This window comes from Canis aureus, chromosome 10, assembly GCF_053574225.1.
Source record: "Canis aureus isolate CA01 chromosome 10, VMU_Caureus_v.1.0, whole genome shotgun sequence".
NCBI classification, from domain to species: Eukaryota; Metazoa; Chordata; class Mammalia; order Carnivora; family Canidae; genus Canis; species Canis aureus.
The window spans coordinates 21,298,406-21,316,861 of NC_135620.1; the positions used below are offsets into that span (position 1 = coordinate 21,298,406).

General features: G+C 35.7%; 1 protein-coding gene across 10 annotated transcripts in view; it reads right to left on the minus strand.

Moving 5' to 3' along the window:
- The window catches only part of RAPGEF6 (Rap guanine nucleotide exchange factor 6), a 190,309-nt gene that overhangs the window by 62,303 nt on the left and 109,550 nt on the right, over positions 1 to 18,456 (minus strand). For all 10 annotated transcript variants that reach the window (XM_077911554.1, XM_077911550.1, XM_077911553.1 and 7 more), the window contains 6 exons: positions 17,018 to 17,176; positions 16,264 to 16,416; positions 11,672 to 11,836; positions 7,950 to 8,057; positions 5,513 to 5,716; positions 2,551 to 2,659 (listed from right to left, as the gene is read on the minus strand). In XM_077911554.1, coding sequence (XP_077767680.1) covers positions 2,551 to 2,659; positions 5,513 to 5,716; positions 7,950 to 8,057; positions 11,672 to 11,836; positions 16,264 to 16,416; positions 17,018 to 17,176 — 898 coding nt within the window. The remainder of the gene's footprint in view (positions 1 to 2,550; positions 2,660 to 5,512; positions 5,717 to 7,949; positions 8,058 to 11,671; positions 11,837 to 16,263; positions 16,417 to 17,017; positions 17,177 to 18,456) is intronic.

Consider the following 18,456-nt stretch of genomic DNA (forward strand, 5'->3'; position numbering starts at 1 on the left):
ACTTCTTTCTGGTGTGTCAGGTAGTTCTTAGCTCTCTTTTTGGATTTTTATATTTCTTTGTAGCTACTTTTTATATTTATGCTAACTTTCCTGGTTGTTTTCAATACTGGAAAGAGAATGCTAAAACAAGTTTCTTTAATTCATTTTGCTCAGATTTTAGGTGGCCCTTTGAATTAGAAGAGTCACACATTCTTCTTTCACTTTGGGATGGTCCCCGCTATTGTTTCATGAATACTTTATTCTTCATATTTTCTTTTGGATTTCCCGGAATAATGCTCAATTCTTTTCTTTTCTTTTCTTTTCTTTCTCTCTTTCTTTCTTTCTTTCTTTCTTTCTTTCTTTCTTTCTTTCTTTCTTTCTTTTCTTTCTTTCTTTCTCTCTCTCTCTCTCTCTCTTTCCTTCTTTCTCCCTCCTTCCTTCCTTCCTTCCTTCCTTCCTTCCTTCCTTCCTTCCTTCCTTCCTTCCTTCCCTCCCTCCCTCCCTCCCTCCTTCTTTTGTTCTATACTCTGGGAGATTTCCTGAAATATACTACCTACTCCCTCTACTCAATGTTTTTGTCTTTGCTACCATATTTTAAGTCACTTGGAGTTATTTCTTTCTCAGTGACTATTTCTTTTTCCTCAAAACCCTGTTCTGGTTTTAAGAGGTAAATTTTTAAATCTGAGCACAGTTCTGGAAATGTTTTTCTTCTCTGCCTTAAATTAACTATTTTTCTCCAGAATCTGTAAGCTTACTTATTGAGTTCCCCACCATGCCTCCTCAATGATCCTGGTTTCCTATGCATGGCCATCAGTTTTAATTAACACAAAATGAACAAATCTAGTTTGCTCTGGTATCATCTAAACAAATTTGTCTTCTGGTCAGTTTTCCTACCTGTAGGTATTCTGACTGTGAGTTCTATACAGGACCTAACTGTGCAACTTTTCTTCACTGTAATGTCAGAGGTACTAGGGGTTTTATTCCAAGTACAATATCCAGACAAATGTTTTACTAATATTCCTTTGAGATACTCTTTGGTGTTTTATTTGGGGTAAAAGTTACTGATCATACTCTGCATAGGATAAGGAATGAGGTATTGAGGACACGGGACCCCTTGTGCAGTACCACATAATGCCTACTCTCTGCCACATCCAATCTAGAGTTCTGTTGGGCAATTATTTCTCACCAGGCAAGTAGTTCTGAGGCTTCCCTGCCTTTTATATTCTTCAGATCTTTTTCTGTCTTCCAGGGGCCATGTTACTATCCACCAAATTTACTATCTCTGTATTTTTAGACATAATAGTATTTGATACTAGCTAGTAATTATTATGTGCTGGTGTAAAAAGTTACAGATAGATAGAGTGAAGATCCTTATAAGGATCTTATGAAATACAGCTGGAGAAAGTCAAGCTTGGAGTGACTAAATCATTTGCTCTAAGTGACAGAACAAGCTCTGTTTTATTTTTCAAAATCAGAATCTTTTTAATTTAACTCCAAAGTTTTGTTTCTAGATACTAGTCCAAACTCAGGAAATCCAGAAACTGTGAAGGCTAACTTATTTTATACTAAAAAATATAATATTAGAAAATTGCCAGTAGACAGTTACATATCAGATTTAAAAGGACTTAATTCAGTAGAAAGGACACAAGTGAAAAGAGGAAAAATACCAAATGTTTCATTTTTCACTATGACTAAGTGCAGCATAAGGAGTCAAAGTGAAAAAAATAAAAAACACTTCCTTTTCCATAGGCATAGCTTTTAAATTCAACTCCTAGTTTTCAAATTGCAACCCAAATGACCTAGAGGAATTTCTTGCCCTTATTCACAAAAAAATGCTTTCTTTGGTAATTTTCTTTGATAATTTTCAAATTATTATACTGTTTTTATTATTGCCCTTCACAAGTTTCAGAGAATATTCTCTGGTATCTAATGAAACAAAGTTACAGTAAGTTTTCCCTAAAAGAAAAAAAAAATGCAACTACAAGTTTAGTCTTTGTTTCATTCAAACAGAAACATGATGAAAACACACTGCAAACACAGTAACCAGCATTTTTACACAGAAAGATTACACTGTTATTACAAATTTGGAATTCACTGATTGTTTTACTCAATTTATTTTCATGAACCAGCTAATCTGGCATTCATATTATTATTTCAGAAAAGCAATTCTAACTTTAGCAGTACTTTGATTTGTACATTAGCAAGGGGAATTAAGAGGCTGACTGACTTTTATGCTTCTTTCAGATCCTTCTAAGTGTCGTTTGGTGCTGCCTAGCAAAGTATAGTACGTAATATCTCCTCAGTAGACATTTCATACATGACTAATAGACTCGTACACCTATTTTAAATCTTATTTCTAAAATACAAAAAAATACAAATAAAAATGAAAATTCTAGAATACATACTACCATATCTCAACACTAAGAATCCTAAAAATGTTCAAAGAGCTTAGACATAAACATGTTACATTTTACTACTTTTTTCTCATTATAATGACTTTTCTCTTTTTTTTTATTACCAAACAAAACCAAAAAACAAACAAAATGCTTCAATTTATACAACAAAACTCACCAAAAATGTTGGTCTTCACAGTAAGTGCAAGATGAGTATTATTCCTTAAAATTTCAAGGGCTTTCACAAATGTAATATTTTCAAAGTTTTGTCCATTTACTTCCATTATCTTGAGAAAAGTATTTGAAAAATATAAATTAAGAGAGAAACAATATTAATTACTTCTGCAACCTTAAGTTTCATGGTGGAAAAAAGAAGAAAACTAAACAAAATGCACCCTTGTATGAACAACAGTTATCTCTATGAGAAGTGGGGTCACAACTTTCTCTATATTGTATTTGCCAAATATCTATTTTTTCAAAGTTCATTCCCTCTGAGATCATATTAAAGGCATTTGTTAAAAAAAAACAAAACAAAACAAATCACCACAGGAAACATTTTCATGTCAGATCAACTCCTACAATTAGTGCATATGTATATATGTGTAAATTTTATTGAAATTTTCTAAATGCAAATTTACTGCATTTAAAAGAGAGATAACTCATTCAAAAGTGATACTCTGAATACATCTAACATCATTTCCCTGGTACTGAATGAACCAGCAACTCAAGCAACAAGCACCACTGTTAACGGGTTCTTCCAGGTGACACAGCTGAACCTTCACAGCAGGGGTTCCCAAACTTGGCTGTACCTCAAAACCATACAAAAGTTCCCTTAAAAATTACTAATTCTAACAAAAAAGGATAAAGAAATAAACATAATGAGAAAAAAAGGATCATAGAGGACAGATGTCAGGGATTGACACAATGATTCCAACAGGATAAAAGATTACGAAGTAAAATATTATGAAAAGGGAAAAAAACATGGAAGTAAAATTCAGAGTTGAAAAAAAAAAGTCTTGAGTCTACATACTAAAATGGCTCATCTAGTACCATGAAAAGATAATAAAGACACTTAACATATCTCAATGAAAATTTTGAATTCCAAGGACAGAAAACAAAGAATCTATAAGCTTCACTGTGCAGTGGCAGGTAGTGGGACAGCTAGCTAGAAAAGAAAAATAAACATTGGTTTGGACCTTTCTTGGACCATACTAGGATGATATGACATTCTTCTGTAACATCAAAGTTCTCAAGGAAAAATAACTGTGACCTAAGAATATTAAGCTCCACAAAAGCCTTATCAGACATGCAAGGACAAAAAGAACTATAGTACCTATTGCCCTTTTTTAGTAAAGTACTAGAAAAGGTACCAAGTACTAGAAGACATCTGTGAAATGAATCACAATAATGGAGATATAGATGACATGGAGGTGATCAATGAAATCAGTAAGATAGGTATAAATGTCTACAGGGTTGTTAGTGATAAACTTATGAAACTAAGTTGATACAAATGTCAAAAGTATTCTTAAAAGAGAAGATAAACAATGCTAAAAATGACAATAGCTAGACATAAAACTTCAGATAATTTTAACAATAACTGGAAGGACTGAGGGAAGAAGTAAAAAGCTGATAAATTTTCTCTCAAGAATGAAATTATTAAAAAAAAAAAAAAGAATGAAATTATCTGATTTCACTGTTCTTTTGTGAATATGTTTAAATGTGTCCAAAATAAAATACTACGGAGGATTCCTGGGTGGCTCAGTGGTTTAGTGCCTGCCTTTGGCCCAGGGCGCGACCCTAGAGTCCCAGAATCGAGTCCCGAGTTGGGCTCCCGGCATGAAGCCTGCTTCTCCCTCTGCCTGTGTCTCTGCCTCTCTCTCTCTATCATGAGTAAGTAAATAAAATTTTTTAAAAATAAAATAAAATAAAATAAAATAAAATACTAGAACAATAAAACACTGACTCTAGAATTCTAGCTACTAGATATTCTCAATGACAAGAGTGGGGTTAGGCCTAGAAATCTCTATTTTTAAAAAGTTTCCTTAGGGGAAGAAGGGGATCATTTTCACTCTAAATGAGTTTTTTTCTTAACCCTTTGATATTTGAGCTGGATAACTCTTTGTTGTGGGGGATGTGCTGCTGCAGTGTGTTTTATGTATGCTGCGTATTAGCAAAATATCCCTGGCCTCTAGATGCTAGCAGTAACCCCCAGGTCATGAGAATCAAAAATATCTCCAGACATGTCAAATGTTTCCCGAGGGAGAAAATCACTCCTGGCTCTGCAGTGCAGCACTTTTTATAACATGAATTCATTAGCATGGTTTAGTTAAAAGTACAACACAGCTACATTCTAAATGCATATAAATGAACAAGCAGAATTTTAAAATGGGAAAACATAACCTTCTCAAGTGATTCACCTGAATTTGAAAAACTACTCTTTGCTGTGCCTAAGAATCACCTAGAGAGTTCTGTTAAAAATACAGATTCCTGGAGGGGATCTCTGGAGAATGTGACTAGTATGATTAATAAAACTGAGGTGGGCTTAGGCATTGCATTTTTTAAGGTTGTCAAGAATCACATCTGGGAACACATTCATTGCTCTACAGCAACCCAAAGCCTTAATGGAGAGACTAAATCCCCACCAACTTCCTCCCAGGGTCTCCTTTTTCCTAGTCCCTCACCTGGCTTCCTCTACTTATGGATATAGTTTTGTTACCATATGAACACTATTTAAGCTGACGCCATAATTTATGGCAATCTTTGGCCACTTACGTTTTAATTTTTATTCATTCATTCATTCATTTATAAAGATTTTATTTATTTGAGAAAGAGAAAGCGAGCACAAGTAGGGAGCAGAGGAAGAAGATGGCTCCCTGCTGAGCAAGGGAACCTGCCATGGGGCTCAATTCCAGGACCCTGAGATCATGAACTAACCAAAAGGCAGAAGCTTAACTGACTGAGCCACCGAGGCACCCCTCATTTTAATTTTTAATTAAATTTCCTTTTTTTTTTTTTAAATTTTTTTAATTAAATTTCCTTAAACCGATCATGCTTACTTGAAGAAGTATCACATGAGAAAAAAAGCAGTAGATGCTCACTTGAAAGAAGGCTTTAATTCACATAGTTGGTAATTTACTTACCTGATCACCACGTTTCAGTCCAGCATCAGCAGCTTTGCTACTAGGTTCTACTCCTTCAACAAAAATACCAAAGCCCTTCTCACTCCCTCCATTAAGGCTGAAATGCAGAGGGGACTCCCGGGAAGCCTTTTGCAGCACCACCTGTCTCCACTTGGCCTTTGCAGCACAGGCAATATTCAATAACCGGAGATGACCATTCATTTTCTAAAAAAGTGAAAAAGGGTATACTGTATATAAATTTATGCATCTATTCCTATGGGCTTTTAGGGAATCACCTACTTATTACAATTACAGTTACCTTGAAATACAAAGTAAAGGACACATAAGCCAGGGTAAATAAAACTGAAGGAGGGAAAGCTTCAACCCCGGAGCACTGTCATGATCTTACGATTTTTAAAAATTGCTAGATAAGCACAGATTAGAAAAGATTTCAAAATGTAGTCTCATTTAGAGAAGGAAGACAAAACCTTACTTCTCATGGCCTGAACCCTCCTAATACATACTCCACTACTATCTTACTTATCTCCTGGCTGGTACATAAATCCAGAATCTTTCTACACCTTCATTTAAAACCTTAAAGAATCTGAACCACTTTTCCGAATACTGTCTGATATTCAAAGACACATTCAAGTTCCTACCTCTTCTGAGTATATTATTCCTGTATTTATTAGATCTTTCTTAAACTTAGTAATACTCTCACTTTCAGATTTTTTAAAATTTATTTATTTATGATAGTCAGAGAGAGAGAGAGAGAGAGAGAGAGGCAGAGACATAGGCAGAGGGAGAAGCAGGCTCCATGCTGGGAGCCCGACGTGGGATTCGATCCCGGGTCTCCAGGATCGCGCCCTGGGCCAAAGGCAGGTGCTAAACCGCTGCGCCACCCAGGGATCCCTCACTTTCAGATTTTAATACCAATTCAATATCCAACTATTCTCAAATAGCATAGTATGTGTAAATCTCTCGCCCATAAAAAGTAGCTAAAGTTTCTTCAGGACAGAGGCCAAGCCTTACACCTGTTCTGATCCTATGTGATACTCTGGGAATACAGAGTAGAACTGAGTAAATTTTACCTGATGACTGGATGATTACAGAAAAAAAAAAAAAAAAAAAAGAAATCCTATGATTGTAAGGCAATTTCTACTTTCCATTACCCAAATGATGGTGGTAAGCTTCTATGGCCACTTAATCAAGTTCCCGAGTCTCTGTTCATTATTCCTATTTTTCATAGAGCTGAAGTGTGCTGAGAAGTCTACAGGAACTAAGAGGTAAGGGAATGGACAGAAATCTACCTATTTGTCTCTTTGTTCAACTCAATCCACTTACAACCCGAGTAACAGCAATGGTTCTTGGGCATTTGCTATATAAGAGTTTTTTTTTTTGTCCTTCCAGATTGTTGCATTCATTAGCTCATTATAATCCTCATAAGAATCCCCAGAAACTAAGGATGACTACTACCTATAAATTGCATAAAAGGCTGGGCAACTTGTCCAAGTTTACATGTCTAACAAGTGGTACAGTTTGAATGTTAATTTAGGCAAACTAACTCCTGAGCTGCATAATTAATTTACTTCCTAAAATTTCAAGTTGCTTAGAGCACATAATCCAGTTGCAGTTGAAAGCATCTGACAGAGAGAGTAAATGGAATTATAAATAGCTACTGTGAAAGTTAACAAGATCTTGAGGGGATTATCTTAGGTGTTGTATACTTAGAACAAATGAAATCACATGCAGAAGGGAGACTCAGTCTAATGTGAGCACAGAGTTCAATAGCAGACTAGAAGAAAAAAATTCAAGCTTGACAACCAGTTAAGAATATAAAATAATCTGGTTGGCTAAAATTAAGGGGGCACAGAAAAAAAGACTGAAATTATAGGTGAGGGACCTGAATACACAGAGGAATTACTTTGGTAGGAAATACTTCAATTTACTGACAGAGAAATATTCATCTCATTTATAGTTTAAAAACAATCTCTGGCCACACAAAAATGGACTGGAAGAAATATTAGAACTAAAATTAGCGAGCTATTACAATAGATGAGGCATATGATATGAGGCCCTGTCTGGGGAGTGAAAAAGGAATGGCAAGAGAGGAACTACAGGAAATATGTGTACTGTCACAATTAGTGACCCAGGTGACCTCAGCAATGAATGGACATCTTGGCCAGGGAATTCAAGGAAGAGAGGGGACCCACATATACACCAGACTTCGTAAGCCTAAGTGACTGGAGAGAGCATTCTCATTAGTCTCCAAATCAAAGTAGGAGAATCAGGAGGAAACATGTTTTTGTTTGGGTTAGTGGCAGAGAATGAACAGAATCTAGAATATAAATTTGGAAGTTCTCATAGCACAGGAGAAGATGAAAGTTGTTCTGAGTTGCTGTTATTTGGGGATGAGGAAAATCCCTAATCCGTGAAGATAAATTCTTTTGAGTCTTACCGTATCTTCCAGATTTTTTTCAAATTCCTCCAGAAATCGAGTCATAGCAGGATCACCTTCAAAATCATTAAAATGATTATTTACCCATAATAACACAATCCTTGTTACCTGTGGAAACATGAAAGAGGCACCAGTTATGAGAGGCATTCTTTCCGCAGAAGTATATTCAAAAAGCATGTCCAAAACCGAAGAGTAACTGAGCTTTAGGACTAATCCCTTTACCCTCTGTCCTGTGTGCAAAAGGTTCATTCAAACAGAAAGGCATGGCTTAGTCTGAGCTTTTGCTTTCTTGGGTACACAATCAATAAAGAGTGCCAAGTCTATACCCACAGTGAAAATATACAAGCCTGTATGCAAAGCTGTTCAGTATATAGGATGTATACCTCAGATAAATCCTAAAACATAAGTTTTTAAGGATAGGCAACCATACCAAAAATGTTTATACAGCCAAAAACATGCTGAACCAAAATTCTAACAGTCAAATCTGAACTTACTTCATTATAAATACTGTGACTTTTCAAAGTTGTAAAGTGATTTGCTTACTTCGAGCCACTGATTAACAGAAAAATTAATGGAAGCTGAACTGAATCATGTACCTAACAATGGAAGTTATATATTTTTTAAACTGTGGTAGGATACACACAAAAGCCACCATTTAAACCACTTTAAGGTGTACAGTTCAGTGGCATTTAACACATTCAAAATGATAGCAACTATTACCACTACCTACTTCCAGAGCATTTTTATCACCCCAAAAGAAAACCTCATTCCCATTATATAGTCTCCTCACTTTCTGCCCTCTCTCCAAGCAGCCACTAATATGCTTTTCCCTCTCTGTGTATTTTGCCTACTCCAGATATTTCATACAATAAAATTTCATGTCTAGTTTCTTTCACTTAGCATGATGTTTTCAAGGTTCATCCATGCAGTAGCATGTACTACCTTCCCTTTTATGGCTGAATATTGTTTCATTATATGGCTATACCACATTTTGTTTATCCATCCAGCAGTTGATGGACATTTGGGTTGTCTCTACCTTTTGGTTATTGTCAACAGTGTTATGAACATCTTATGCAAGTTTTTGTTTGCATACCTGTTTTCAGTTCTTACAGATAAATACCAAGAGAGGAGAACTGCTGGGTTATCTGGTAATTTTAAGTTTTACTTTTTGAAGAAATGCCGACTGTTTTCCAGAGCAGTTGTAACATTTTACATTACTACCCATAATGTATGGAAATTCCGTTTTCTCCACATCCATATCCATGGTGATGCTTGTTATTTCCTTTCCTTTTTTTTTTTTTTAAGATTTATTTATTTATTCATAAGAGACACACACACAGAGGCAGAGACACAGGCAGAGGCAGAAGCAGGCTCCATGCAAGGAGCCCAACATGGGACTGGATCCCGGGTCTCCAAGATCACGCCCTGAGCCGAAGGCAGGCATTAGACCACTGAGCCACCCAGGGATCCCCCTCCTTTCTTTTTTAAAAGCCATACACCTCATCCTAGTGGCTGTGAAGTAGAATCTCACGGTGGTTTTGATTTGCATTTCCCTATGAGTAATAGCGCTGAACATCCTTTTCATGTGTTTGCTAGCAATTTAGATATCCTTTTTGGAAAAATGTCTATTCAAGCCTTTTGTCCATTTTTAAGTTGTGTTGTCTTTTTGTTGTTGAACTGTAAGGGTTCTCTATACATTCAAGATAAGAGACTTTTATCAGATATAAGATTTGCAAATATATTTTCCCATTCCACATGTTGTCTTTTCTTTCAATTTAAGGCTCTAATTTTGATGAAGTTCAATTTATCTGCTTTAGTGCTTTGAATATCGTATCTAAGAAACTACTGCCAAATCTAAGGTCATGTTTTTTTTTTAAGTTTTAAAAGAAAAGGGGGATGATCCCTGGGTGGCGCAGCAGTTTGGTGCCTACCTTTGGCCCAGGGCATGATCCTGGAGACCCGGGATTGAATCCCATGTCGGGCTCCCAGTGCATGGAGCCTGCTTCTCCCTCTGCCTGTGTCTCTGCCTCTCTCTCTCTGTGTGACTATCATAAATAAACTTAAAAAATAAATAAATAAATAAATAAATAAATAAATAAATAAATAAATAAAAGGTTTTATTAAAAAAAAAAGTTGTCATTGTAAAAGATTTAAACAATGCATCTGTATTCATCTGTTTAGTAAGTTTCATTCATAAGTTTAATAATGTCATAACTACTAATCTCTTCTTTTAATAGTTTTATAGTGTCAGCTCCCGTATTTAGGGTCTCTGACTCACTTTGAGTTAATTTTGTACATAGGGTAAAGTAAGGGTTCAATTTCATTCTTTTGCATGTGTATATCGAGTTGTCCCTCACTCTATTTCTGCTCATTCTTCAGCATGCCTTTATCTCAACATGCTTTTATCTTCTCAGCAACTACACATAATTCCAAAAGAGGTGGGGAGGCAATCCTGTAGTTTGAAACACATGAGTTTCCTAAACAATGGAATTCCACAGTCCAGGTACATCTAATTTATTTTTTTTAAAACACAACTCAGAAAGATATATCAAGCAATTATGACCCTACTTTTATTTTTCTTAAAATAACTAACTTCCCTGGAGGGTATTATGCTGAGTGAAGTAAGCCAGTCGGAGAAGGACAAACATTATATGTTCTCATTCATTTGGGGAATATAAATAATAGTGAAAGGGAATATAAGGGAAGGGGGAAGAAATGTGTGGGAAATATCAGAAAGGGAGACAGAACGTAAAGACTCCTAACTCTGGGAAACGAACTAGGGGTGGTGGAAGGGGAGGAGGGCGGGGGGTGGGAGTGAATGGGTGACGGGCACTGGGGGTTATTCTGTATGTTAGTAAATTGAACACCAATAAAAAATAAATTAAAAAAAAAAAAGAAAGTAAAAAAAATAAATAAAAAAATAAAATAACGAACTTCCTACAAATTTGCTGAGGTACTGCTAGTCTTTTCACTGAATGTACAAATACCATAAAATAAGGTAAGATAATTTAAAATAGCAAACAACGTTTAATGCAAAAAAATTTTCAAATACAGATTTAAAATAAGTCACAAAAGAGACCTATTTTAAAGGTCAAAAAGACTAATTGTTTAAAAATGATTATAAAGTCTTTAACTCAAAAATCAACATATTTCTATTTCGGGGCTTACAAATAATGTAAGCTCCCCTGAAAATAATTTACTTGGTGAATATTCTTTCTAAATTACTAAATAGGGGCATCGGGTGGCTCAGCGGTTGAGCATCTGCCTTTGGCTCAGGGCATGATCCCATGGTCCCGGGATTGAGTCCTGCGTCGGGCTCCCTGCATGGAGCCTGCTTCTCCCTCTGCCTATGTCTCTGCCTCTCTTTCTGTGTTTCTCATGAATAAATAAATAAAATCTTAAAAAAAACCCTACTAAATAACTTTTTAAAATGTTTTACTATCTCCTTCAGAAAGATTTTGATAAAATTCAAAAATACTCTTATGCAGCTATCATGTTTTCTGAAATTATAGCTGTACCACAGCCTATTTCAGTTTTTAACTGTAAAGGCTCATATTCACTTCTTAACATGAATTTTATCCACAAAAGTAACTAAGTAGAGCTATTTTTTAGTTGAACTGAATTTTGTTATTAAAATAAATATTTATCAACTGTAAAAGGTTTTATGAATAAAAGTTATAGGTTAAAATTACTTCCATCCCCTTCATACTTATAAAACCAACCTTATCCCTTAAGCTGTCAATTTTAAACCATTCCAATAGTTTGATCCCAACATCCAAAGGACTTTCAAGAAATGTCCTGTAAGTTAGCAGGAAATCTTCTATATAAGTCGGGTCCACAATGGAATGCTCTTCTATTAAATGCATGATGAGACGCTCAGGTGTTGCCTAAAAATCCAAGGATAGGAAAGATTATAAAATAAACAAACATCACAGGAAATAATTCTACTGATTACTTCCCTTTGTAGTCACTCTATTACATCAGTCCTCAAAGGAGATTTTCATTGTTAAAATACTCAATAGTGGGAGAAGGTAGTCTTTACAGGTTATCCACCAGCACTCAGGGATGGAAAGGGATAAAAGGTAAAGGAATGACAATACCTAATAGCATTTTCTTAGTTGTAGCTGTTTTAACTGGCATTTTATCCTAGTAGGGCTTTTGAACTCAATGATTTATCTCTGGTGTGGCCTGTTTCTGCCATTTTTCTACAATTGGTAGAGTTGGGGAGAGGATGGTCTTAAGTCAACAAAAGGAAAAAGTAAAACTTAAAAAATTTAATCATCTTCAAATCTCTCCTGCCTCAGGCTATAGGAACAACACACCAGTTCAAGATAGTGAGTTTTGTTGTTTTTAACTTCCTAGAAAAGAAGTTTCTTCTTCTATAGTTTCTCCATGCTAGTTCACCATCTTGAGAGGAACAAGAAAATCTATATATAGTTTTTACATTAATTCAGAGTTTTAACTGCTTGCCTGTCTCCAAATTTATAAAAAGAAATGTAAACAACATTGATCTACTGCTCTAAGCTTCTGAACCAGTGCTAAAATTTATTACCTTTGCAGCCTTTTCAAAAGTGTATACACAGAACAAATGCAGAGATAAGCCAGATGTTAAACCAAATACAAAAATCAAGACAAATTTCCATTTGTTGCATTTACCCAAGCAATTTCACTAGTGAGCATAACTGCATGGTAAACATACATCAATACTAACAATGTTAATCTAAGAATTTACTTAAAGAAAAGGTATATAAATTATTTTTCTAGAAGGAAATCAAGTAAGGTTCTTCGTATAACATATTTGAGGGACCCAAGGCAAACTCAGGTCATTCCTATTCTTCTTTCACCCTCCAAAACAATCTAAGTCAAAGAATACCAAATTGGGCTTAACTTTCCCAGGCCAATCTTGAGTTGAGGTCTTTCAATATGGTTCTTAGATCATGTATAGTTAAGTCAGGGAAGGAACAGATCAACTTTAAGAAAGGCCATTATTCTGACCAGCTAAGTCACTGGGGTCAGACACCTGCAGAGACTAAGCCATATACTCAAAACTATATTTAAAGATGAGCCCCATAGCCATGCAGAAGCATGTCACCAAAGGTCTCACTAGTATCCAATAAGGTGGGGTTCTGGGAGAGAGAGTGAGCAGAGTTGGCAGGCAAAGGGGATGACTGGAATGGTGACACTGGCATCACGGAGACTGGTTACAATGAGCAAGTAAGTAAATAAACAGAGCATAACAAGAGACACTGCTGGAGAAGATATTTACAAATATGAAAAGAGAAAGGACAGGAAAAACTGCGGTATAGCACCAAAACTGGGAATACTAGTATGAACTCATGATTATTACAAATAGATGGAGACAAAGTTGTGGTGTATATGCATTTACTATAAATACTTATTTAGTATAAATATACTATATATTATAGTAAATATTTATACAACTTTCCTAGCTGTGTCTAATCAGAGGCACTAAAAGCAATGATATCTAAGTAGCAATGAAAAAAGTGCTAAGATCTTGGGGTTTTGTTTTTTGAATTTTTTTTTTTTTTTTTTTTTACAAAGATTTTATTTATTTGAGAGAGTGAGAGAGAGCACAGGACAGAGAGCACCAGAGAAGGAAGGGGCAAATGGATGGGGAGAAGCAGGCTTCCCATTGAGCACGGTGCCCGACTCAGGGGTCAATCCCAGGACCCTTGGGATTAGGACCTGAGCCAAAGGCAGACACTTAACTGACTAAGCCACCCAGGCACCCCTAAAAGATTTTATTTTTAAGTAATCTATCCACCCAATGTGAGGCTCAAACCTACAATTCTACGATTAAGAGTCGCAGGCTTCACCAACTGAGCCAGCCAGGTGCTCCGTAGATCTCAGTTTTTAAATGCTATTCTCCACTAGTAGGATGTAAGGCTCTGGAGAAATGGCTGATTCCAAAGCCGGAACAGGGAAAGTACAAAATGAGTCTGAACATCTTGTTTTGTCAGATAACAGGAAAACTTTAAAAAAAATGATGAGGATATCTCAAAAGGATAAAGGAGTTGGCATTATTATGGTCCCACGGGCCAAAACTGGACTTGTCTCCTGGAACAATAATGATGGTGAGAGTGTAAAACACACAAGTCCATGCCAATAGAACTGCATTACTGGGAGAAAAAAAGAATGTTCATCCTTACAGATAAAGATAATAAATGTTTAAAAAAAGGGGGAGAGGAATCACCGTATCGGCAGGAATCAAAAGAAGACTGGTAGACAGAAGTTTGTAGGCTATACTGACACTACTTCAAACCAACTCTCCCCCAAACACTTATCAATTACAAAGGGCATAATGAATCATTGTTTCAGGCAGGAATCAAAAGACGACTGGTGGACAGAAGTTTGTAGGATATATTGACACTACTCCAAAACATCTCTGCCTCAAACATTTATCAATTACAAAGAGCATAAGAAATCTGACAGACATAAACATGACCAGATGATTAAAGTAGGTTTCAACAATGGTGGAACAGGCTGACATTACATGCTCCTTGATATGATGCAGAGAGAAGAATACTACATCATTTCTGTGGAATTCCTGCCAGAAGAACATGATTTGTCTGGTCATGAGGAAACATTGTAAAGATCCACACTGAGGGTGACTACAGAACAAAAGGTGTGTATTCTTTAAAACTGCTAAGAATATGAACAGATAAAGACTGTTCCTGGAGTAGACTCAAGTGACAGGACAACTAAATGCTACTGTGTTCCTAGATGAGATGCTGGATGAGAAAAGACAAAGTGCCACTGCTGGGCTAGTCAGTGAAAAACTAAATATGATCTGTGGGCCTGAATGGTGGTATTGTATCAATTTTCATTTCTCAATTTAAAGGTTTCTATGGTGTTTATGTAGGAAAGTGTTGTTTTTAGGAAATACACAATGGAATATTCAGGAGTGATGAAGCATCACACTTGCAGACTGGTCTCAAATGATTCAGAGAAAGACTGGTGATAATGGAGAAAATGCAGTGAAATGTTAATAGTTGGGGAATCTGAATGAAGGAGTGTTCAATACTGTTCTGGCAACTATTCTCTGAGTCTGTAATTATTTAAAAATAAAGAATTAAAAAATATGAGCTCCCATAAAAAGACAGCCTATGGCAATCCACCCATGTTTACCTTTTCTATAAAACAAAGCTTGTACTTACCAGTTTAGGAAAAGATAAAGTGTTGCTAAATATCCTGACTCCTGAGGAAAAATGGATCTAACATCAGTCCCTTCACATTATTAAATAGGCTCATGTATTTGTAATGAATAACACACTTACTTATTTTACAACCAAGACTAGGCTGAAAAGAGAAATGGTTATATGTTTTCCTCTATTTCAACTATAATTTCTCTATTTTACAATCTGGAGGTCTTCAAAGAAACCTTCTTCAAAGTGGGGGGAGGTGGGAGGGAGACAAGGGGTCAAGCAGACAAAGGGGAGGGGAGAGAGAGAAAACTAGAGAAACAGTATGAGGATTAATATTCAGGCTCTACAATGTGCTAAATAAAGCCTTTGATTTACCTCATTTAGCCCTAATAAAGCTCTGTCATATCACTATTTTCAGATCAGAAAACAGAGGGAAGATAATGCCTTTTCAATGCCATAAATATCCAGTAAACACTGCACCTTCATCTACTACCATTCTTCAAACTTTCATTATCAGTCCTTTTGTTTTATTTCTATATATTGTTTTTTTAAGTTCAAAAGTTTTACTTAAATTCTGGTTAGTTAACATACGTGTAATATTAGTTTTAGGTGTACAATTCAGTGATTCATCCATACAACACCCAATTGTATGAGTGCCCACCTTAATACCCACCACCCATTTAGCCCATCCCTCCAACTACCTCTCCTCCAGCAACCCTGTCTATTCTTTACAGTTAAAAGTCTGTTTCTTGGTTTGCTCCCCACCGCCACCCACCCATCCAAGTCCATTTCTTTTGTTTAAGTTCACATAGGAATGAAATCATAGGGTGTCTGTATTTCTGACTTACACGGCTGTTTGATGAAATTCACCTCCATTATCAATGGATCATGAAATAAATTTGAAAAGGAAAACTCTTACCAGTGTATTCTAAAATAATATCCAACCCACATTGATATTAAATGGCAATGTCATGCTTCATTATTAAAATGTGTAAAAATCAATGTGGAAAAAAGCAGAACCAATACATTTGTTTATATTCTAAAATTAGTGAATTACCTTACACTGCACAAAAAGTGATTCAAAGCCTTTCTAGCAAGAAGAAAGCTATATTCTATCAATGACTAGAATAATAAATAAAGACACCCACCTTGATTACAATGTGTCCTTTCCTGGTTCCACTCCGATCTAGTTCACGATGCTCATGTACCATGACAATTTCTCCCTCTTCCTCAACTTTATGGGTGTTTTTCTCCACATGATTTAAAATTCTCCAATAATCCTGCTGTGCTATGCAGACAAACTGTCCGAGAACAACATGGGGACAGTTAATAAACCTATAGTACATAAATATATCACTATGCACCAAGGCAGAGCACAAAGGTAAGAAATCGAGTGGCATCAGTTCTTTTTTATTCAATCCCTTTAACCATCAACAAAAATCAAGGTGAAATAAATAACTGACATACAAAGAGACCAAAGAGGTTAAATCCGTTCAAATTCTGCTCTAAAAGGAGAAGTGAACATCTAGTTCTCTTAAAATTGACGCTAGGGAAAGAAAACATGAAGCAGGAGTAAGTTAAAAACAACTCAGAAGTTCCTATTTCTTTCCTTTATTTAAAAAAAACAAAACAAAACAAAAAACCAAAAAAAAGGACTAAGCTGGCTATTACTCAATAGAAATTTAATGAACCAACATTTCGTATAATCTCTTCTAAAAATTTATAGTTTAATTCCACAAATCTTTGAGTTAGACACAAAATCTAATTTCCTTTATTAACTGTGAACTTCTGAAAATTCCTAATTCTCAAATCAAGCTATTTTATTTTAAGGAAGAAAAAAAACAGGCTCGGCTATTTGAAATCAACAAAGAATACTACAAGACACCAAAGAGATAAACTTACCTGACAATCATCTACTTTCGTCCTAACAACTCCATGCATGTACTGTTTGTCCAGAGTGGGAGTAATTCCAAAACTATTTCCCATAAAGAGATTTTCAACTTTTCCATCTGGATGAGTGATTTCTACAGTGCCGTTTAAAATAACATACCATGAGTCAAGCTATAGAGAAAAAGACAGGTTTTAAGAATCTCTTTTAAAAAATAGTTACATGTTAACTTTGCAAAATAATGAATACATTGAACTTTTATAATTTAAAAAAGAAAAAGATCCAGTTACATTATTTTGTACTCTGTCAAAAAACACCCTATGCCTGTCTACACAAACTGATAAAGCTTATTTTACATTTTCTTCTTTTAGTCACCAAATGACACCAGGGGAACCTTCCGTAATTGACCAAATACTTGGAGAAAAACAAATGGGTTAAACCACAAGCTCCTAAATCCTGAATCCACACACTGACACTAACTGGATGACTCCTGGCAAGTTATTTAACCTCTCAGTGCCCCAGATTCTTGATTTCTGAGTGGACTTAACCAAAGTACTATCACAGGACCTTTGTCTTAATGAAATCAGTTTACACACACTAACTCCTTAGAACAGTGCCTGGCATATAGCAAGCACTCTAAAGAAAAAAAAGTTGCTAGTAACTAATTCAGAAAGACTACTATGGCCCTGAATTTTAAAGCAGGTTGACAAAATATTAAAAATTTCTCTTAATGTTAAGAAAATACTGCCTTCGGGCAGCCCGGGCGGCTCAGCGGTTTAGCGCCGCCTTCAGCCCAGGGCGTGATCTTGGAGACCTGGGATTGAGTCCCATGTCGGGCTCCTTGTATGAAGCCTGCTTCTCCCTCTGCCTGTGTCTCTGCCTCTCTCTTTCTCTCTCTCTCTCTCTCTGTGCCTCTCATGAATAAATAAATAAAATCTTTAAAAAAAAAAAAGAAAATATTGTCTTCATTTATACAGAAACATATGATGCTCCTAGAAGTTAACCTGGTATGTATTAGTGAAAGGTCACTTATTCTCCTTTAGTATAATTCTTAACAACCTCAACTATCAACAGTTTAAAGGTAATTTAAGGGAAATGTGGGTCATCGGTTCTGAAGGAGAATCAGTAGCAAAACAAAATTATTTTTTTAAAAGCGTGCTTTTTTGGTTATTTCAAGTATGAAATTCACTCACTGTGCAATTTATGGATAACATAAATTACTTGAGGACAGGGACTGTGTCTAGTTTTTCCACCACTACACTCCCTGTGTCTAGAATAGTACCTAGCACAAAGAACGCACGTAACAAAATTTTTGCTGACAGAACTGTGGAAAATTAAGAGAACATAAAAATTTGTGGAAAAGAAAAGTTCTTCAAAATTCCAGTGTTTATACAGTTGTTGTTAGAAGTTTAATTTCTCTCCTGTGTCTATATTACTTTATACTCCTGAAATA